Source organism: Spea bombifrons, chromosome 4 (genome assembly GCF_027358695.1).
Source record: "Spea bombifrons isolate aSpeBom1 chromosome 4, aSpeBom1.2.pri, whole genome shotgun sequence".
Classification (NCBI taxonomy): Eukaryota; Metazoa; Chordata; class Amphibia; order Anura; family Pelobatidae; genus Spea; species Spea bombifrons.
In genome coordinates, this window is record NC_071090.1 from 47,039,380 (window position 1) to 47,063,092 (window position 23,713).

General features: G+C 35.8%; 1 protein-coding gene across 1 annotated transcript in view; it reads left to right on the forward strand.

Moving 5' to 3' along the window:
* LGR5 (leucine rich repeat containing G protein-coupled receptor 5) overlaps nucleotides 1-23,713 on the forward strand; it is a 73,433-nt gene that overhangs the window by 14,833 nt on the left and 34,887 nt on the right. Inside the window, exon 2 of the mRNA XM_053465441.1 lies at nucleotides 14,050-14,121. Coding sequence (XP_053321416.1) covers nucleotides 14,050-14,121 — 72 coding nt within the window. The remainder of the gene's footprint in view (nucleotides 1-14,049; nucleotides 14,122-23,713) is intronic.

Sequence of the window (23,713 nt, forward strand, 5' to 3'; positions counted from 1 at the left end):
ACTCTTGGCAGGGTTGTATTCTTTGATTCCTAATTAACACCTTCAGTGTAGGAAGAAGACTAACAGAAATACCATAAAACGTTCCAGCTGCATTGTTATTCCGCTCAGTTGGTTTGTTAAAAGTCGGCAGCTGAAATAAAAAGCAAAGCTGAATAGATGTTTTGTATTGTGCCCTGGGACGTGAAAAAGGCAACAATTTTATTCTCAAATAGGCAGCTGGCAGGGGCATGTTCAATGGAGCTAAATGTAAGCTTTACTATTAATTTATAGTAAATGATTATAAATAAAGGTCGGGTTAACCTGGATCTCATCTTTTCTGGCACACATGCATTGGGCGTGGGGCAAACTGTTTTTGTGGGATTTTTTTTATGGCATGAAATTCTGATGGTGCAGGAAGCTTTTTTTTAACGTATAAAATTATAATGGTCCCATGTGTCTAATGCAACGAAGCAAATCATTATTCTGAATCTAAAGCTTTCACTTAAAGTGGAACATGGAAATGATTATTATTTCCAGCATCGTGTCTCCAAAACATTTTGTTTTGTATTTATTGTATTTCGAATATTGTAAGCTTAAGATATTGGAGCAGATTCTCCAGGAGGTTGCAGAAAAGTAATGTATCCAGTTGTGATGGGTTTTGGAGGGAAGACGATAAAGAAAGCATTTAACTTTGCTGAGATAAATCTTACTCACATTGAAAAAAAATGCAATTAGGGAAATATGTAAATCTAGATGTGTCATCGAATGCTGGCTAAAGGGTTACCAGTTCTTTCCTCATACAATGACTGAACTAAAGGACTTTAGTGTCTGTGTAAGCAGCATTGTCTCACAAGCAGAGCTTGTTGGAAGCAGAGTCCGGCTTGGCCGTGGGAAATACCTACATATTTGACACAAGCCCTGATTGTGAGAGAAAAGGCGGAGGAACAGAAAAAAAAAGTATGAGGATTTTACTGTTGCATTCTAATCAGCCATGATCTGCGTAATTTGCTTTGATCAGTAAGATAAACTCATTTTCTTATATTCTGGATCAAAGTAATTAGCACTCCAATGCTTTCATCTTGCCTGAAAAGAGTGCAGAAAAGGAAAAGGAGGAATAGCGGTGGTGGGAGAGCAAAGTACATGTTTTTCGGCTCATCTGAGGCCATTGTTGCTTCAAAACAGAATTGTGTCGGAGGCAAAATAGCCCCAAGTTTCAGGCAGCCTCACAAGTTGACTGACTGCTGCTTTACCAGACTCCTCTAAAAATAGATCTGTTTTATTGGGTACCCTTGTTTGGATTTTACCCTTACGAAAAAATTACTGCAGTTTTTCTGAAGTAATACTGCAGTTTTTTGGACATGAAAAAACTGCAATACTGCACTTTTACTGCAATATTACTGCACATTTACTGCACTTTTACTGCATTTGTACTTCACTGTACTGCAGTTTTACTGCAGTTATTTTTGTACGGAAGTACAAATGCAATAAAGCTGCAGTACATTGAAGTACAATGCAGTATAATTGCAGTAAAAAAAAGTGCAGTAAATGTGCAGTTTAAATGCAGTACAGTGAAGTACAAATGCAGTAAAACTGCAGTAAACGTGCAGTAATATTGCAGTAAAAGTGCAGTATTGCAGTTTTTTCATGTCCAAAAAACTGCAGTATTACTTCAGAAAAACTGCAGTAATTTTTTTGTAAGGGTATTGCATTTAAAGTAATTTCATTGTCTCTTCTAATTCTTTTTTACATGTTAAGATATATTCTTATGGCCTACCTAGCAAATTCAACTGCATTATTCAAAAATTATTCATGTCAACCATCATATGCACTTGTACATATGAAGTTGAGTATCCCCTTTGAATTAATGTTTTCCATCTTGAAAATATATGTATTTGTCATCTTTTTCTGCTGCCCCCATCTCCTTGGCTTGCAGGAGAAGTGTTCGCCAACACAGGCCTTGTTTCCCAGTGCACCCACATGCTATGGTCACTGCTGGCCAGCTCCAAAACTGGCTTGAGTAAGGTAAGAGTTCCAGGGGGTTTATGGAGACCCCTGCGCGTTTGCAGAAAGCACCATCGTTGGCGGGGCTGCATGGGGCACTGGAAGAAGTGTTCAATGTGCACTTGAGGAAGTAGATCATCACATATATTACAGAAATGGCTCTATAACACTGTAAATAGCTGACTGTATTAATATTTTGATGGATAGTTTTAAGTGTAGGGAAGTATTTGAATGATCTAAATTCCTTGTAAACACAGCATAGTCTTACAGGTTGCCTTGATATAAGCTGAACTGTTTGCCTCTGCATCCTTACATGAAAAGTGCTGCATACACATAAACACAGGGTTTCCAGAATGATATGATAGTGTCTTGGAAGCGTTGGCCTAAACACACCAATTTATATTTAGAGAGAGCAGTGGTGAATAAAAATACATTTTATATTTTATTATATATTACAGTTATATTCTCAAATCGATAAACATAAATTCCTGAAATGCCATGGTTACCCCATTTAGAACAATCACAGTGTCATAAAATGTAGCTGGACTGTTTTATTAACATAATAGTAATTTTAAAAAAAATAAACACAGATGTGTGAAGAAAATCCTCAAGCAAAATATTAACTTCATTTTAAATAAATGTCGTAAGAAGTCAAGACATTGTGTGATTACATGCTCATTACAAGGATTTTCACCTACAGATGCCATATGAGTAATTATTTTTTGTGGTAAACTGAGACTTTCCTTTAAGACATATCTGCCCCTACACATCCCAAAAGCTTGTAATTCTTCGTTTATACCATGCAGTAGTACCGCCAGCAACATTCTAGTTAAATTTGTTCAGGATGGTCAAAAACCACATGTAAGAATACTGGAGATAGCTTTATGTTTTCAACAAAGGAATGGATATTACTCGTAAAGCTCCAGTTAAAATATTACTCGTAAAGCTCCAGCTAAAATATAAATGGTTTTCCAGAGTGCCAAATGGCCACATTGTAACAATCCTTTCCATGCTTTTGCCATTTAGTTTGCAACTAACTTAAACATTTATTATTCTTCTATATTATCAGAATTTTTTTTTATCTAAATAATACTATATTGAAGCTTTGGATTGTAAAACTCGCTTAAAATTTTAAGAAGAACATCTAAAGGTTAACTCCAATAAAATATTGAACTATCATATGGAGGGAAACAAAAGCTAAATTCTGTGACCTTCATCAGGATAGATCGAATAGTTACCAACAGAGTTGCATAAGCATTAGAATGCTTGAATGCCATTAAACAATTTGTCTATAGGCTCTTTATAAAAATTGGAAATAGAAAAGGTACATGTTTTCTGCATTATCTACCATGAGCATAGATGATGGTGGCCCTTTGAACTCTGCTAATTAAGAGCAGGTGCTGGTTTACTAATTTCTTAGTTAAACTGGAAGGGAAGGAGACTGATTTGATGACCATTGCCAAGAGATAAGAAGAAGAAGTGATATAGTAATATCGAGGGAATGGGGCAGAGATAAGCTTAACAGACTCAACAAAGAATATGAAGGTTACTGGGACTAGTCCCTTAACTTGTTCATGGAAGTAATGACAAGAGACTAGTTCAAGACAGGTGGAGTGATGCACCAAAGATGGCGTCCATCTTTGTTTCTTCAAAGCGATGAAGACCAATGCCCTCTGAGTCAATGGGGGGGGAGAGCAAATTAGAAATACTTAGAAATACTTTATTTCTAAGATCAGGAATGATATGAAGATTAGCATGACAATAAATCACATTGTGCAAACATGGAATGAAATATCAGAAATGCTACAACATGGCGTATGAATAGGAAACCACTTGGTGCATAATGTATGTCTTGAGTATGTAGAATGATTAAAATGTCTTTAAAATTACTTTTTCAACATTACTTATTTTGCACATGATAAGACGAGATGAGTTAAAGTTTAGGCTGCATGAAATAAATAGAGTGGTTTCATTTCTCCCAAAACATTTGTATTTTCAAAACATAGTTTACCTTTAGTTCCATATAACAAATGTTTGTTCAGACCTATTTTCTCTGCAATGAAGTGCCTACACTTAATATTTAGCTAAATACTTAATTCATTTTGGCTCTCCTCTAGCTGCTTATAAACCCGTTTAGCGTAGATGATCCTATAATGCGTGGTTCAAAAATACATTGCGCTGCCATGCAATACCAAAAGTGGGCATTGACCTTCACCGCTAGCAGACATTGAAGTGTCCATCACCTGCTAAATCCCCGCTGTGCCAAGTGTTGCTGGATCTTTATTTGTCAGCTAGTGATAGATAAATTAAGGCATGATCCTGTAGTCTAGAGGAACCAGCAAATGGTTGGATTCCCTGCGAATGACATGGCAACCATTGTGACATCGATATTAACTTTTATATCTGTCTACAAACATCACTTTCACGCATGCTTTTCATTTTAGAAGCTTAGAGAATAAAAAAAAACCCTTTTTGATGAAGTGAAGGGCACGCTTGTGCTTCCTGTGTAAGAATAAACCAGACATGTCAGATTTAAGTAGATCAAAAGAAAAACATTGTTGAGGGTTACTGTATTTTCCTCAGGCGATAAGATCTTTAACTCTTAGATTTCCACATGCAGAAATATAAAGTACATTAGAAGACCTTGTACTGTGAGCAGAATTTTATTTAGACAAGTGAAAATGCACATTGTCCTTCAAAGTGAATGAAATCATCAGTGTAAAATGCATGTCTGATTGCCTTGGATAAAAATGAAAACAGCAAGACATGACAAATTAAGGGGCTATGTTTTACGAACTTGCCAAAAAATGAGGCATCCAAGGCTTTGTTTCAAAATGTCCTGTTTTGCAGCTTTTGCCTTAAAAGTTTAAATAGCAACAAATGAATCCCACTGGTAAAATAGCTATGCACACCGGGTGAATGCTAAAACACTTGCTCTGAACAGACCATTTAATCCATTCTTTATTGTAGCTTCGGAAAAAAAGAGAAGTTTTCCCTGGCCTTATGCACAGATTAGTGGGAAAAACTGAACTCGGAGTTAAGCTAGTTGCCGCAAACAGTTTTAAAGATCCACTGATGGTTGATAAATGCCATTTTAAGCACTCAATGCCTTTAAAACACAATTGGAAAGGATTCGTTCCTTCTATTATAAAGAATGCTTTGAAGGCTCTCTGTAATAATTGTGTTTCACCATTTTGGTTTGTGAAACGCGTAGCTGTGGAGAAGGAAAATTACCAAATAGAAATGACAATAAGGATGTTATATTGTAACCTACAAAGTTTTAAATAGACAAAATTAAGTTTCAACAAAAAAGAAATTAGCCCTAAGCAAAAAAGTGCATCCGCAGTTGACTAAGGCAGGGGATTCTGTTCATAGACATGTGGCCCTTAGCGGCACTTGTTTGACACACTAGCAGGCATAGCTATATCTTTAAATGAGGAGGCATGCCTTGCTGTGAAGGGATTCCCTTTCATAACTTCAGTAACTACAAAGCAAGTGATGACTGATCAGGTACAGGAATGGGTTTGATAAAGGTACACGATAGGAAGCCTGTGTTTTGTGGATGAGAAAATACAATGCTTTGTGTCAACTTTCTCTGAGCTTTCATGTGTGCAAGATTAAATCGCCTCAAGGGTTTATAAATATTAAAGATTTGGCCGATGTTCTTTTCAGACAAAAGATAGATGATATTAGGAAATTAAGTAAAAGTGTGTGTGTGTGTGTGCTTGATCTGCCAGAACTGAACGTTTTGATCTATTACCCTGAGCTGTTTACAGTATGCACTAATGCCCTAGGTCTTAAACTGGTGAACCTTGCAGTGGAATCGCACAAGGTTCTTCTTAGTGGACTTGCCAACTTAATTTACACTAGGAAGCAATAACTCTGTGAGGGAGTTATAACACATTGTCCACGAGCTTATAAATGCCCTCTTCATGAAATAATACACTTTACAAAAGCAGCTGAAAACCTATATAATGCATTTCTACATACAATCACATACACATTAGCTTTATATTGTAATGCTAATTTCATAGTGGTTGGGTTACATAGTAGAATTAGCTCTTTGTTGTCACTGTAGTATAAGAGATTAAAATGTAATGTCATTAAATCACCTAGTAATTGTGCTTTGTGCAGTGTCTACTCAACCCATTCTACCATGAGTAGCTCACCAGGGTTGGCAGTGTCTCCAATAATATACACTATGGAACTCAGGGTCAGTAGATCATGGAAATGACACAAAGTACATTTTTTAGTTCTACAGTCTAATTCTTTATTGGAAAAGGGTACTTGATTATAATAAGTAAAACCTGCATATCTGAAGGAATCCTTTGGACTTTTTTTTCGTTTCTGCTACTCATCTTTCTTCATAAATAAAGCAATATTTCTGAATATAATCACTTTATAATCGTATGATTTGTTGTAATGTGCATCTTTCAGATTCTTCAGAATAAAAAAAATAATGTATTAAGGCACAGTATATTCATCTTGGAATAGGTTGTTCCAAAATATTATTTTTAAACTATTAAAAAAAAAACATATAGAAAAAACCCCACCAAAAATGAGAGTAAAATATTAAAGCGTTTAACTGGAGGAACTAAAAAAAGCATGACTGAAAATACCTCTGTACAGTTTATATTTTCCATTTTTAATATTTTTATCATTATAATTTGCTAGTATAGTGTGTCATATTGAAGTTTGTCACGTCACGCATTATGCAACTGGCTTATATGCAAAACTACTCACTTATATACACCAACTGCCTCTTTGGGGTCACTGTGATAGGCATTCATTCCGTACCCCATTCTAGGTGCAATGACTTTTAAGAAAGGCTAACTAACATAATATATATCCAGGTAATTGTCCTCTCTTAAAAATTACCATCAGCTTTTTCCCTTTACCGTTCTTTTTTAATGTTCCAATTTGCATTTATATTAGTAAAACAAACAAAATAAAGCAGCAGGTAATAGCCAACCTAGTAATGCGTACAAAAATGAATGTTTAACTAGCACTTATTGCACTTAAGCTGTCGAAGCTGTAGTCATCTTTAAATAAAATGACAGGAGACATGCTTTTTTGATGATAAAAAAATAGACATAGATTTTTGATTATAGTTATTTGTCAGAAGAATACAAAATTAGGCAAAGGGTAAGGAAAATAGCTGATATGTAAATAATATCATGGACCTTTTTAGTCAAATTTCATTTAAAAATCGTGGTTATTCTTAATAGGATGACCTGATGACTAGACCATGTATTTATTTCCAGACATAATACTAAAATGCAGTATTTGTTAGAATGTAACATTTGTTCGTCGTGGCGCTGTGTTTTCTTTCTCCTGGGTTCCCGTTTATTTACTCTGTGATCCTTTCTTTCTTGTGCCTAATTGTTTGCCTGCTCCCTCTACTGGAATCTTGGCTCAACTGAAAGAAAAAAAATGTTTCCTGAAGATTAACCAGTTAGGTGGTGTTTGCTTTGCAAATAGATCATAGGTCTGCTCAGACTACCAGCTCTTTGATGCAAATAGTCTTTCATGTTCAAAGGAAGTTTTTTTTTCTCTTTCTTTTATAATGGCTTTTACAAAAGGTAACCTGAGCAATCCTCTATAAAGGCAGACAGTTTTACAAGATTTCTTTGGATATGGTGCTGCTATCAAAGACTGCTAAATATTTTATATAGGCCAAGCGAATGGAATTTAGAAGAAGAACAGGCTCGTTCCAAGACTCTCACAATGTCTTTCTTGGGTTCAAAGGAATGTTACCTCTTCTTATTGAATTGATTTAATCCATACAGCTCACTTGGTTGTTGGGCAATAAGTGCATGGATTTTCAAGTAAACAAATATCAATGGAACAAAGTTGGGGTGTAGAAAAGCTCAAGAGACTTTGTTTGCGTTCTTCTACATCATTATTTATGTTCGCCAATAATATATCCAGAGTTAGTCTGTGCTATAGGATTGGCAGAATACCCCCACTGACACACAAAAACTAATAAAGCTATAATATGTATAGAGTGTATATGCTCGCTCATTTACTTTAAGAAGAACAATGTCATTAAGTTGGTACCCACAAAGAGAGAATATCTGCTCCTGGGCAAAGTGTCCATACAAGTGTACCAGCATCTGTGATGAGGCTTGTGGAGGTGATTTGTGGATATGAAGAATTTTCTAACTTATCTACTATACGGCATGTTGTTACCTGCCACTGTTTTTGAAAGAGAGGAAAGAGCTTCTAATATATGTGAAAACAGAGACATGTGCAGATACAGACATTAATACTTACATAACTAAATGTTCTTGTAGTGTGCTCTAAAGCTACATCGTGCTTATCCAGTCATCCTGCTCAATAATGTAATATATCTAATATTTTTTAATTAATATCAATATATCAATGATTTGTCTTGTGTGGCACTATGAGACAATAGACAATGGAATATTTTATAGATTTTTCTTATACTATGCCTTCAAGGGGAACCAGAAACTATGATGGTGGCGAGTAAACACAATAATAAAATAGAATAACCATAAACAAACAAAACAAATACACATCACCCTAACGTGGGTGCTTGAAATATCTGTGCATCGTGTCTCTGACAGCTGCCAAAATCTGACTCCATTGATTTTTTAAGCTAGTAATAGCTGTCATGTTGCCTAAAGCATGCACAAGTCTTTGAAGATAGAAGATTATCTGATTCCTAAACATCTTTGACAAGTGTGTGGCTCATAAGGGGTTAAGAGTATATTTAAGTGAATGCACAGTAATTACACAAATAACGTACACTCCTGAGATTACCTACTTAATCAGATGTGAGCTTGGGAAAACAAACCTTTCATCTCATAATTCTGTTTAATTTTAATTACCCATTTGTTCTTTTGTACGCTAGAACAGACAGTTAAAAGCTAATTTGAAAGAATGTTTGGAAAGGAATACTAAATATTTTTTTCATTTCATGAATTTACATTGTTAGGCAGCTGTAGCCGTTCAGCGGTTTGACGGTTACCATCCCTACATTTGGTTCCTGGCGGAAGAGTATGGTGGCTATAACCTTGAACCAACATGGTGTCTCAACCCAGCTTTTCATTGTTTGTGTTTCTTTTCCGAAAGAAGATGTGAGCATCACACGTTTAGACAGGGACAGTAATACTGGCTTTTGCTGAGAATTAATGCCCACTCTTTTGAATGAGTTATGTTTAGTGTTCATATAAGATTTCACTACTAGCGGAAGAGTGAAACCGATCTCATGTAGCCACCCATTTTTTACTAATGGGATCGGGGCAGCCAAATGTTCACATTCTCTGTTATTGTCCACCACGCAGCCTGAGGCTCTTTATCTTTCAAAGAACTACAGAAAAATTGTAATTAGCACATCCGCTTTAAGTATTGGATCTCATCCTCCTTACAACAATTGCTTGATTTATTTAAAAAAAATAAAAATGAATATAATACTGCAAAAAGCAGATTTTATTAATGATAATTTCTAACCGGAATTCATTGTTTTTCCTCATATGCTCAATACTTTTGTTGAAATACATTCAAGTTCCATTTTGTGCTTAAATTTAATAAGTGTTAATTCCAAAAAGAAAACACACTCTCCGTTTCATACTGTGTCATGCAGATGGGTTTGATTTGACATGGCAAAGCAAATGCTCTGTTTAATTTCCAATTCACCTTCCCTGTAGCACACGAGTCATTGTTTGCTGGTAATGTTCTTAAACATATCAGTGAAAGTGTCCATACATGTACCAAATTCATAAAACCTGACATGACATGGATGTTTGCCATCAGACTTGAAGATACATTTATTTCAGTGATGTATACAAACACGTGAATGCCTTCTTAGAAATGAGGTAACAAGAAGTGATGTGTGCAAATGTAAATTGGGCATGCATGTAATTTATTATGTTAGCAGAGCATCGAACATGCTTCTTCTGGAATCACAGCCTGGAACACTGTATAAGCCATTGACAAGTTCCAGGCATATGTGCATAATGTTACATTGTGCTGTTAATGAAGCTCCTGCTGCTTGTTCCGTAACCAAACACGTGACCCATGCATGTAGACACATACCGTTTATTGGACCTAAATCCCCCAATGGCCATTTATTTCCTTAGTTCACCATTCCTCCTGCTCCGACATCATGGGAAGCTGAGATTGTTTACTAAGTGACGTGACTGTGTGCACGATTAGATTTCTACTTGAGCGCATAGTAAGACTGTGTGTGTTGAATCAGTGTCAATACAATAAATCAATACATCTCACAACTCTATATTACTTTATGTTAAGTTCTAGTAAAATGTACTTGCTCTTCCAGTCACATAATCTGTTCTACACTTTAACTAGTAGCACAAGCATCGTTTTTGTGCTCCTCTTGCTATGATTATGAAAATATACAATACTCATACATATAACATAATATTTATTAACAATACTATACTATTTAACTAGCAATAAGCCAAAATTCCTAAAATTGAATTACTGTCGAATAATCCCAATTGATGCTCAGCAAAGACCTTGATTACAGTAATACCCACATACACAGTTTCATATGTTTGGGAGAACAGACATCTAGTATTTGTTTTTTTTTAAATATATATATTACCACGAAATCTGTCACCTGATGCCATTGGCCTGATCTTCTGTAAATCAGCTGGAAGATCCACAGGGATGCACTTTTACATCCTGGTTATTTGGGACGTGTTTTGTATGCTGTAATAGTACGTACTAAGGTCATGCAGGGTTTAAATAAAAGGTTCAACTGGGACAGATCATACTACAGCTAGTGCTATGGTTTCAGAAGAGTTTACTTTGCACACACATGTTTATTAACCCCTTAATGACAAAACCTGTACATGTACGGGCTCAAAATGCATTGTTTTTAATGGGTTTAGGGACCACCCATTGTCCTTAATGGGTTAAAAATGATTTGCAAAAATCAATATCAATATTTGCTGCTATATTTTGTAGGAAAAAATAATCTTTAAGAAACATTCTTTATCATGCTCAATGATAAATGTGTGTATGTGCGGTAGCATTGTTCAATCTGCATATACAACATACGATACAATTAGTTGATGACTCCATGTTTTGACACATTTTGATAGAATATCAGCACATAATTAAAGTGGGCAATGTGGTGGTAAATTAATTGTCAAACTGTATAATAGCGTTTTCATTAATTATTGAGCTTCAGTTAAAATATCTAACTTTGGAGGGTCTTCTAGAAGCAGGTACAAAGTTTCACTCCATCCTTGTCATATAAATAATTTGAACAGTCATTACAGGGTAATTGTGAGAAAGGGACTTGCTGGCTCTGGTGGGTACAGTGGGTAATGAAGGACAAGCCGTTGTTATACCTGGCTACTTATACACTTAGCGTCACCATATTTCTGTGATACAAAGTAAATGTAAGGGGGTGAGCTTAATATTGGGGTTTTAGTTTGAGTTGTGGATGCCTTATCACTGTGTGTAAACTTTAATTTCTTATTGTAGAGCAAATGTTTAGTTACAAATTAACTTCTCTTTATTTGCCACTCTGACTTTTTTCCTAGTTGAAAATACAAGCTGACCATTTTATTCCACAAAGCCTTTTGTTATCAAAGGTGTTGCTCAAAGAACCACCATTTTCCATTGGTTACCTATTAACGGACATTTTTATGATGTGTGCAGTTATATATGATGTTTATATGAAAGATGTGGAGTAGACAATGCACGAGGTTTTAATGGAGGAAACAGCAAAATTGAAACGGCACCTTTTAGAAAAGCTTCACCACAATGAATTGTAAGAGCCATAAGGTTCCTGCTTAAGTTACAAGACAGACTCTGTGGGAAACTTTCCAATAAACAAGGAAAAAGACTAAAATCTTGTTTCATGGACCGAGGTCTGACCCAGAAATTGATTGAGTTCTGCGGAGTGACTAGCGGTTTCCTTTGCCAGGAACTACCGTGCAGCCCCATCAGGAAGTTATGTTCCAGAGCTAGATCTCATTACAATCTTATTTTATGGTTCATTTCAATTAGTTAATGCAACCTAAAAAAAAAAGCAGGAAGCTGGGGAAAAGTAGAAAGATACGAAGCTGGGGAAAAGTAGAAAGATGTTTTATTGCGCTTTGCAATATATATGAATGACTTTTATTGGGTACTTCAATGCTCCACGTGCAATAAGACATGTTAATAATTTTATAGCTCTATCGATGGTCAGGTTTTTGTTGTTGCTGGTGAATATTAATATATATATATATATATATATATATATATATATATATATAAGAGCACTAAATTAGCCCTGTCTAGTAACTAATACCCACTGCAGGTTTCAGTCATCTCTTACAAGTGCAGCATTAAATAAGCATTGCTTGTTTTAATTTTGAGTCTACTACATATGAGCAAAAGCTGATATAGTAGACAAAAATATTTGAAAATAACTGATGTTAGAAGGTGACAGTTTCATGTATATTAATTTATACTATCTAATGTATTAGTTGAGATGACTGAATTATTACTCAGCTTACTTTTGCCTTATTGTGTTACAAATTGATCCTTTCAGGACTTCTCATTTCAGACCCCGAGAGGGAATTGTACCAGTATTTTGCAAAGTAATTAACCAGTTTACTTTGGATATTATTGGCAGACCCTAATGTGTCTAATGGCTTAGCTGGACTTGAACTTACCAGACAGTTCCCATTGTAAAGATGAAGCCACTTTTTTGAACATCCCTGTTTGATTTATTGTATACATTCTCACTCTGCTACCTAATTTTAACAGTTAATAAACTAAAGAGAGATTGGGATCTATTCACTAATAGTCACTTGGGTATGAACTGATAGCTCGCATATACTCATGTGAATCATGTAGTCAGGGAGTCACATTAACACAAGGAAAGGTAAAATGTTACTTATAACACCTTTTAAAAAGCTATAAAAAGTACACAATAATAAATAACAGAAAGAATGGGGGTCCTAAGACTCCCTATTTACCAAGATGGGGTGGTTTGTGCCCCCTTCTCCTCCTACCCATTGAGAAAGTTTCATGGAGCCTACCCATGCCTCCCCCTAACTTCAATAATCCATAGAGTGAAAGGGATTTAAATACTATTTTAAAAACCCTAAGTGGACTCATCCATACCTACACTGATGATTGGACTTTTATTGGATGGGCCCCTATAAAGCTATTGACCCAGTTCTTGTGATGTATTGTGGTTAACAGTGGTGGTTACAAAACATGTATTTCAATAAAGCCATATTGTGAAAGTATATTTAATATAACTGTCCATAATTCATGTAGAAAGTTTTAGTTTTTTATTTAAGATTTTTTACTCTTCGCAAAAAATATTTTGTAGCTTCCATTAAGTATCTTATTGAAACCTTGATGTTAAGTGATATTGTCCAGTTCTCTTAATGTTCATCGTTGTGAATATACAAGAACTGCTTTATAACACTGCAACCAACTTCTTTTCCCTCCATATGTTCTTTATTCTGCAGTATCTGGGAAACACATCAGACACAGGAAAACATGTAACTTGCGTAATCCAAGCTTTAATGCAGAAACCAAAAGATCTTCTGTGGCACCCACAATTTATTATAACTTTTTGAAATACATAGAGTAACACGGCAGGGAAATAAATCCATCTACTGAATGGTATTTTATCATTTTTGTTTTCTGCAAATGAAGTACATTGCAAAAAAACCTTGTTTTTTATTTAACAGGAAATAGGTATTTGCATTGTAGATGTGTGAGGGAAACACCACATACTGTATATAATTGATAACTTCCTTTCAGTGAGTTCCAACTGACTTGCAAAAGAACGGCTTATTGTGTAGAGTCCCAGCGTTTAACAACATTACATTTGTTTGTATTTCCATCTTTTAATTTTTATTTTTCATATAGTTTAGTCATAGTGGATTTTAAATATATTGGCTGAAAAGTAAGATATTTAATGTAAATTGTGGATTTACAAGGAAAAACTAGTTCATGGGCAATTAGCGAATTCATGAGCTTTTAGTGTTTGTTATATGTTAAACTTCATATGAATTGTTTTTCCGACAATTTACAAAAAAAAAATTTATATTTCTTTTGCAGTGATCTTAGTATGAACAATATAACAAAGCTGCCATCCAGTGCCCTGCACAACCTCCACTTCCTAGAAGAGCTGTAAGTATGTTTTCAATGGTAGAACGCACTTTAATATACTGCAAAATATTTGGTAGAAATGGGACTTCTCTTTTTTTGTCCTCCTAAAAATAATATCAGGTGTAAAGTATGCCAAGGAAAAATACACAGGGCATGTGCATACCTGAGAACTCTCAGGGTTTGGCCTGGTTCTCCGGGTCAACACTCGAATCCACTGGGTCGCGGGGTCCTGACATGCCCATTACCCCTTTAATATTGATTAAAATAGCAATAATAATAATATAACAATACAGAATAATATTTTTTCTACAAAAATTCTGTTTCTCAATAATATAACACTGTAACTAATTATTACAAAAAAGAAGTCTTTGAAACCTTTTGTTGGCTGTAGGAACGTAATCTAACATTTTAGGAAACTGCAAGCCGGTAGATGTTACCATTAAAAAATGCTGTGTAGGATTTTAAGAAAAAGCGTACCCAGAAGTCTATAGGTTTCTTCAGCGTGGAATCAGTTGTAGAAAATTCAGAGTTTAAACTGTAAGCTGGAAAGCTTGTTGGAAATACTTAAGCAGCAGGATATTAAAATTTCAGTGCTTGGTCATGTTTATTAAAATAGACAGTAAAGTTATAATGAAAAACGGTTGCATGGGTTTGATTGTACGAGAACAAATCCATTTTTTTATGGCAGCACTACCAGGGCTAATTGCTTTTAATAAAGACCGAACTCTCTATAAATATCCCTTCAACAGTACCTTGCCTTAATTTTATGTAGATTCACAAACTATTATGTATTTATTCGCATAACTAATACCATAATACTCTTTATAATGGGGAACACTGTGGGCAACATTTAATGAATAGCACTTTGTCATGTGTCAGTTTCAAAGAAATAAGGGAACAGGCGGGTTGAGACTTTAAATCTGGCAAGAAAAGTAGTTAAACAAAAGTATAGAATTAAGGTTGCATATCTGTACAATATCTACCCATTCACTACGTGTTTGGAACAATAAAACCACTCACGAATATTTACACACCAGGGAAACAATAGTATTTCTGTTTTAGAAAGTAACACTCTGTAACTAGTCTTTACCACCTAAAATGTATAAAGTACATTTGGCAATAGTTTAGGAGACAAACCAAGAAGCCCCTGGACTAACAATGACAGTATGTGCCCATGGTCCCTCAGACTTATAGAGTACTTTTACAACTGCTAGATACTCACCGAACGAAACGTTTCAGTGTTGCATTCTGTGGATCTGCATTGGGACACACAAATATGTCTGCGGACAGGAATTCATTAAACGTGCAGGAGGTAGGGCATCTCAGGTCTCCTGGAACCATATGCCAAGAAGAACACTAGACAAAAAAAAAGGCAATTTCCATTGTCTGCGCTCCAACATAATTTATGACTGTGAATTGGCAACTTAGAGATGCACTCATTTGTGTAGAATTCAAATAAAGTGACCATGACAAAACATACCAATTCAGGTAAACTACATTCCAGTTACAAAATGTGTAAGCTTGCAAGCAGGGACCGCCTTATCTAATGTATTTGTTTGTCTTAGTCTGTCAATTCTAAATTTGTTATACCCCTTGAATATATTTATTGTAAAAGGCACTGTGTAAATTGTTGGTGCTATATAAATAAAAGATAATTAAAATGTATGGAACATTGTACAAAAACGAACCATGGAGTAGGCCAAAAAGATCTTACGCACGTACGGGAGACGCCCAAATCTACTGAGCCACGAGGAACCAGTCATGCCATTGTCTTCCCAGTGAGAAACTAGAATAAATTCTAACTAGTGTTTTGCCTTTAGTTGAATTAATATTATTAATTTTCCCTGCCAGCATGACATTACTTGGGATACTATGATTTCATGTGAAAAGAAAAAAAACCGTGAGAGTCTTTTCTCCCCTGTCAAATAATTGAAGGATAATGGCAGGAAAGGTAGTATAAACATGCTATTATAGCTCAGCCCATCACTCATTATCTGCACAACTGAGAGAATGTGATTCAAAAACACGAGTCAACAGATGGATCCAGTTTGTTAAAAAATGTAGCACTTGTATCTCTTCTTTCCATAGAAAGAAAAAGTTAAGTGGTGATACAGTGAGTAACCTATTTGCCTGTTAGTAATTAATCACCAGGCTTGTTAAATTGTACTAAGGCTTTCAGAAAGTTATGAAATTGTGTTTGAGACCACTCAAGGCAATATCAGTTTCAATTAATATCTCTCTTACGCAAAACAAAGCAAGAATGCAGCCCATGCCCAGTGGATACATTACAAAAAAACCCCATCTAAGGCACACATTCAGTCACACTATATGGCCAAATATTGCTTAGTACCCCAAGTTGGGTGAGATCTAATTTTACATGGCTATCTTACGGAGCTGTATCAATGGGACTGCACTGCATTTTAACCCACAAGAGGTTATAATGACCAATAAATACAAAGAACAAAGCAAGAATTCAGTGCATGTCCAGTGAATACCATTCAATAACTCCCGTCTAAGGGACAAATATTGGGACACAAAGATTATTCTTATCCATTTCTTTTTAACGACAATTAAACAGTAGAACCTGGTGGCACTCCTGCGTAGTTCAGTTAGCTCAGCGTGCTGGGAGTTTTAGACTGCAGCAGCTGAAAAGAGAGTTATGGTTTCTTTTGCATGAGTAAATCTGTAAACCCTTGTGACTTCAGTCTTAAAAGCGTTCTGTGTATTAGCGTAGGAGAAAAGAAAAAATTAAGAACAGTCTTTTCTAGCTTGGCACAATTTAGAAGAAAGCAAACATGTGTTCCATTTATTCCTTAAGAGAAGTACAAAAGCTTATCTTTCCTGACATCAAAATGGAATAAGTGGTAAAATGCAACTGTTCCGTTTTCAGGGTCTCTTTCTGGTGCCTGTGGCAAATTCTAATCCTTTCTTGAAGTAGCTTTAAAAAAAAGACGTTGAGCCGTCTGGAAAACCTTTTAAATGACATCTAAGGTGATTGGGAAGAGTGCCCTGTGTTGTTGCATCAATCTTTCTTATCTTGGTTGAGAAACAACAGTGTGTCCTGACCGGTACTCCGTTCATTATTGGGGTTATGTGTTTGCAGGGTTATACCACTAATTCTAGTAACTGACAACTCACTACCATAGTGGCTCTGTAATGGTATATGACAGTAACAACGGGGTATATGGATGGCGGGATAGTGTCCCTTTAATGGAATAAGGTTGTTTGTTTTTTTAATAACTGTAAGTAATAACATTACTGGAGAAGAATGCCCGATGTGCAAGGCTAAAGCGACATCTATAGCATGATAACCATCAGTGCAGCAGAAATGCCAAGACTGAGATAATTATTGTCAAAAAAACATGGACGTTGTTAATGTGTTAGACTTTTAAAGCCAATGCTTTTGCCCTCTGTGCAGAAAAAAATGATAATGATAATGTAACAATACAATAGTAATAATGAATAATAATAATGAAAAATAATTTTAATCATCATTTAGACCAGTGGTGGGACATGAACAGGTGGACAAGTTCCAGGCTACAGAGATGACACTTTAACTCAATGGGTGAAAATCATGCATATAGTTTATTAACCAAATTAAAATCCATGCGTAATAACCAGCTAAAAGAAGAATGAAACAGATAATGCTTACATCCCTTCCTGCACTGCGAGACCCTCCAAGCTACACACAGCTTCACAGCTAATGCCAGTCACTATACACTGATCCGTGGCAGGGCCTCGTCATTGCTGGAAGGGGCCCACTTTTATATATTTTAGTAATACGTGAAAGTCTATCTAATTTTCTGTCTACATGCTCATAAATCTTGTACTTAGCTAAAAAGCTGGATCTTCACGCTGTTCTCCATTTCCTGTTAACATCTCAATATCCCAGGTTCAAGGACATGTTTAGTTGTGTTGAGCCTACTAGAACATTCTACATTACATCATTTGACTTAAAGTTCCTGTTATATTTTTATACAGAGAACGGAAAAATTGCGTATTAACCCTTTCCTCATCAATTAAACCTTACACCAACATGCCTATATCTCACTAAAAGCCAACCCCTTTTCCGTCACAATTCTCTTCCTGGCATTAAAATTATCAATAAAAAAGAGATTTGTGTAGTTTGTAAGAGCAGTTTTTCATTCTCTTTGAACTACAGTAGTTTTTTTCATGGGAATGTCCACTTTAAGAACTTACTGAATTAAGGAATTTCTTTTGCACAACAAAAAGTGTAACATTCCCGTGAAAAATGCTTTTTTCAAGGGTTGATGGAATCAAACCTGTGGAATGTAAAATAGGTTAATTCCCCTGAATGCATGGAGATGTTTGCATGGAATATTCGTGACTATGACAAAGTACTCTTTCATTATGACATTGACATGTGTTCGGATGTGGTACTCCTTGAAAGATGTATATATTTTGCCACAAAAATGTATGTAACCTGACTACTGCAGCCGTCTTGAAGTTTTTCCTGTCTCAGCTTCCCCTTAGGTAACATCATGTTGGTGCAAAGCAGCGTATAAATCCTGAGCGTGATCATAAAACTGGACATACCGTGTGACGTATAAGTCTGGGTTATAATACATTATTATTGCAGTTAGAAACAAAAATCCCAAGTGTAAATCAGGTACACCGCTCAAATGCCCATTGATCCTGTGCTCTTTGTGCCTCCCACTTACCATACTCTGCCACATCCTAGCCATATTTATCCCCCTGGAGGCTGCACATACTTGATTAATCTTTATTGTCATCCCCAGTCCATTTCTGCTTGTGAAGAATAGCTTTTGGAAGGCAGCTTCAGCCGTAACATAATAAACCCTTGTTTCTCTGATTTGGCACTAGTCAACTTTCTAAGTAAAAAAAAAAAGAGCAATGGGGAAATAACAAAATAATTAGAAAATAATAGTTAAATCCTGCATTCGAAGTGTTTGATCTTTAATAAAGGCAAAACTTAAATTTTAGCATTAGATTTCCTTTTATATTGAAATCTAAGAACTTAAATACTTAAAAAAAAAATCTGATTACCAGAATAAAATAAAACCCATCGCACTCACAGTTATAGAGATATCTTTAAATGAATGGGTAATGGGTGTCTCTGTAGATGTCTCTGTTAGCTAATCTCATGATATTCAACAATCATATGAAAGTAAAATGAGTTAGTCTATACCAAGCTGTATGTTATGGGTAGTTTGATAAGGGCTGGGCAGTCAGTGTTGATGGTTCTTGATGTGGAGCCACCAAGGCAAATTGGTGCTTGTTTTCCCTGGGCCAGGGAGACCATGATATCGTGGGGGTGCTCAGTAACCATGGTAGCAAAAGCCATAATGGGCCCAGGGTGCTCAATCTGAGGTATGTTTTTTTTATAAGAGCTAAAATATAAAGATGTATAAAAGAAGGACCAATTGCTAAAATGTCTGCTTTGGGATGAGAAGACAATATTTGACCTAATTTAGAACATTGTTTTCTGAACATGAGGATAGTATAACATTAAGTTGTGGATATATGAAATAAAATGTGCTTCCTTCATTCTGCTTTCAAACAACTTTTAAATGTTGTACAAAGCCGTCTTTCTTTGAGGAATCATAACATGCGTATAGAAAACACATAGTTTTAGTCTTTACAGTTTTACTTTGCCAGTTAATCACATTGTACAGCGCTACGGAATTTGATGGCCTTATATAAAACAATAAATAAAAATAATAATAATAACTGGGAACTTCCCAGGATGGGCTATCTGGAGCTCTCCCCCTTTGGAAAGAGGGTTCACGAAGGGGCAAGGTTAGCGACACATGCGGAAGTGGACAGGGAGTAGCAGGAAAGTGGTTGGGAGTAGGCAGGAAGTGGTCATGGTCAAATACATGGTTTGGTGCTTAGGATGTTAGGCGCTAGATTGTTGCATTACTGCTAAAGCTGTCGTAATTGATCGTGATACTTTTTTCTTTAATATGTGTTAGGTTCATTTAATTCACATTTATTAAGATGACATGACAAGTAAAACATTTTTATAGCCATGTATAGCATTTTTTTAAAACTGAAAAGTGGTATAACACATTGACCTAGATATTAGGTGTGCCAATGCTTTGCAATACCCCATGCTGCCTTGAATAGGTAAACCTAAGACATTTGACCATGCGCACAATGGAGGCCTGCTGCTTCAGGTGGTGATTATACATATCAACATTACACCATTCTTGTAACAGAGAAGGGTGGAGAACTGTTTGATGTCTATTTAATGGAACTTTGTTAAACTGATTTTTTTTATTGATGTTCTGCTTTGAAATCCCAATGCTTTTAAAACACATATCTATTACAGTATCATTTTACACTTTACATGGATTTATACAGAAACGATAACATTTTGCATTTCGCATGAAAAAAAAATTCTGCAAGCATGCATATATAACAAGATGACATGTTTTCATTTTTTTTTAAAATGTTTTTAAGTTTTATTCACATTGAATAAATGTGAATTTCTTCCTGTGTTTCTCAGAGATAAGTAAATCAACAGAAAAGTCTTAATTTGCTTTGTGAGCTGTTACATCTACTGCTGCCCTTTACCATTAAATAGTTGCCATTCTTTTATGTAATTTGGCTTTTTCCTTAGCCACTTCTAATGTGTGTCCCCTGATAGACATTGCGTATAAGTGGCTGGTCTTGTCCAAAAGCTCAAAGGGATATAGATAGATACCTGTGGATGGATGGATGGATGGATGGATGGACGGATAGATAGATAGATAGATATAATTCCTGAAGAAGGAGATGAAAAGATTGTCAATAGGTGATCTCAAGACATTGCTATTTATTTAATTATTATTCATTGTCTGGTGTCTACCTAATCATTTTCACATTAAAGGAAGACTTTTTCAGCCAACTGCATAGGATGATTCATCAGAACCGTCTATACATTTTGAATGATGTCCGTCTCCTCTGCAGCTGCCTTGCAGCAGTCAAGCATCCTTATTGATGCATACGCTAGATACTCCTGCCAGCTCCAACTGCTCATGTGCGATTTTCAGACATTTGTCACTTCCATTGAGTTCAATGAGAATATTTCCCTGCCACTGAAAATGCATCTAGCAGCCACACTGATGAGAATTCAGGGTAATGTGGAAGGCATTTTAAGCAAAGTCAAAAATGCATATTAAGGTACTTAACTAAGTAATATAATATGTGTTTGTATATGGTCAGGCTGTGTAAGGTAGACTGTGTCTATCCTACAACCAGCTTTTAATATTGAGTTATGTGAAAGATCACTAATGGAGAACCCAAAACAAAACCAGCTAGTGTTGTATTCTTTGACTTGGAAAGCCCTAGAGGCACCTTTGGAGTGTCCATGTTTGTGCACATGTATATCAATTTCTATACAAATCTATGTTTCCGGCAGTTAAACAAAGCAAAGGTATCCTGTTTGATAAGAAAGGCACTAAGAGAAAAGGTAGATGGAATGGGGAAGGAGTGTTCCTGATAGTAACTGAAACTTTGAAATGTTGCCTGTGAAAGGTTGAGCGTATCTGTGAAGTCCAGTGAAGAAAGCCAAAGGAATATGCTGCCAAAAACAGTTGAGCGTTGTTCAAAGGGGACATATCCACTTTCTTTTGAGATATTGAAGTTTGTTCTGCTTACACAAAGGTAGAGGCGAACTGGCAAGACTCCAAGTGATTTTGTATTCTTGGTCTTCATTGTTCAATCACTAAAAGCAGGTGCTTTTACTGAACAAGAGAGAAATGAGAAAACACATGAGCGGGAGGGTTTCAGATGGGCGTCTAAAGGATCTTTATGGAAACAAGCTTTCTTGAACGTTTTAACACCACTTTTCCCGCCAGTTGAAAGGTGGTTTTTTAAACAGAAATCTATTTTGATTGCAGGTGCATTTTTTTCATGCAGATCTTAAGTCCTTAACAGGCTTCTAGATATCCAAGCAATACAGCTTCTTAAATGTCTTCCTTTCAACTTAATCTGTTCATAAGTATATTTGTATTTTCAGGCTTTATTAAAGGGTCACTCCAATCATTGTCTGGACATTAATGCATAAGTTGTGGTCTCTCTAACTTGTAAATGCTGGGAGAATTTTGGCAGAATCCCCCCATTTCCCTGTCTCCCAGGTACTTGGCTTGCAGGAGATGTGTTCTGCTGCTTGTGGCCACATGTTATGTTCACGTCTGGTCAGCTCCAGTGCTGGCTCAGAGAGAGTTTTGGGGGTTCTAGCGAAATCCCTGCGTGCATTTGCAGAAATCACCCCCATGCAAGAACAGAAGCAGGGAAGGTGCGACTTTGGAGCTGCAGCTTTTCCTAAAGATTAATAAAGTATACTTTACACATTATAGAATACACATTAAAGTACTTACAAAGTAATGTAATATGTATTTTTGTTGGGGATGCTGCATGGGACACTGGAGTGTCCTATTAGATGTTATTTGTAAATCAGGATACCAAACAGTCTAAAGCATCTGTTTAGTGGTCAGAATAACCATGTAACAATGTGCTGGATTTGTAATAATGACCCTCATATGACTAAAATATCATGGAGCTGGTTCAGTGTAATCCAGCTGGGATTTGCCATATTCCAAATTTTTTGTACACACGAATTCATTCTGGCCTTAACCATGTATGTCCAATATGATTGGTTATAATATGCACTTTAAAATGCAGGAATGTGATTATAAGTTTGCAAGTGTGCAATAGATTGTATTTTTTGTAATTTTTTTTATAAAATGTTTGTGAATGTTACCTTTAGAAGTGGGCAACGGACTGCTGGTCGGGGGGAACCAAGCTGTTTAAAACAGGGGACACTAGCCTCACATTTACACAAATAATGATTGTGGTCTTTATCAATAAATCAGTAATCCGTATAATTCAGCAGTCAAGCATCCTAGACTAGATAGCTCATGCCGAGGTGGGGCTGGTTAGTATAGCTCTGCAGAGCAGTAATTCTCTTTTAGCCATGTATCCACTGTGCATACTTTGTTACATATACTGTATATATATCCCGCCATTGTATACAATGTCAAGGTAATAAAAACAATTCCAATCATGTATACATATTTCAATAGCCAAAAGTAGCCAAATAAACAATATAGCAACCAATAAAAATAGGAATGCTGAGTTGTTAGTCATCCCTGTGGTGTTAATGTCAAGCCAGAGATAAACAATCAGAAGACACAGAGAGTCTCCACAGACTCATGTTGGTGGTCCAATCTAAATTTTCACCACTTTGTCTGAAGTCTCTTCTAGATTCTGTTCTTTTATTCTGAATGTACAACTCAATGCCACATCATGAATAAACAACCGAGAACAGCAAAATGCATAGTGCCAAAAGACATTTTAGTATCCCAAAACAATGGAAATTTTTATATCAGAGGAATGTATAATATATAATGTATGTTTATTTTTACTGGTTTCCAAAAAACCTCCTTACCCTACTTGCTGGAGAGATGCTTAAATTCTTCTGCTGTGTCTCCTTTCGCAGATAAGCACATAACCTGAGGAACATGAGTAGTTTAGCTTTTTGGGATTTCGCTTACACCAGAGCTATCTCTTGAAGCATTAAATCATAGGAGATTCATAGCCAACTATATGTTGTTTAAACATACTTAATGCCATTTTGAAATAA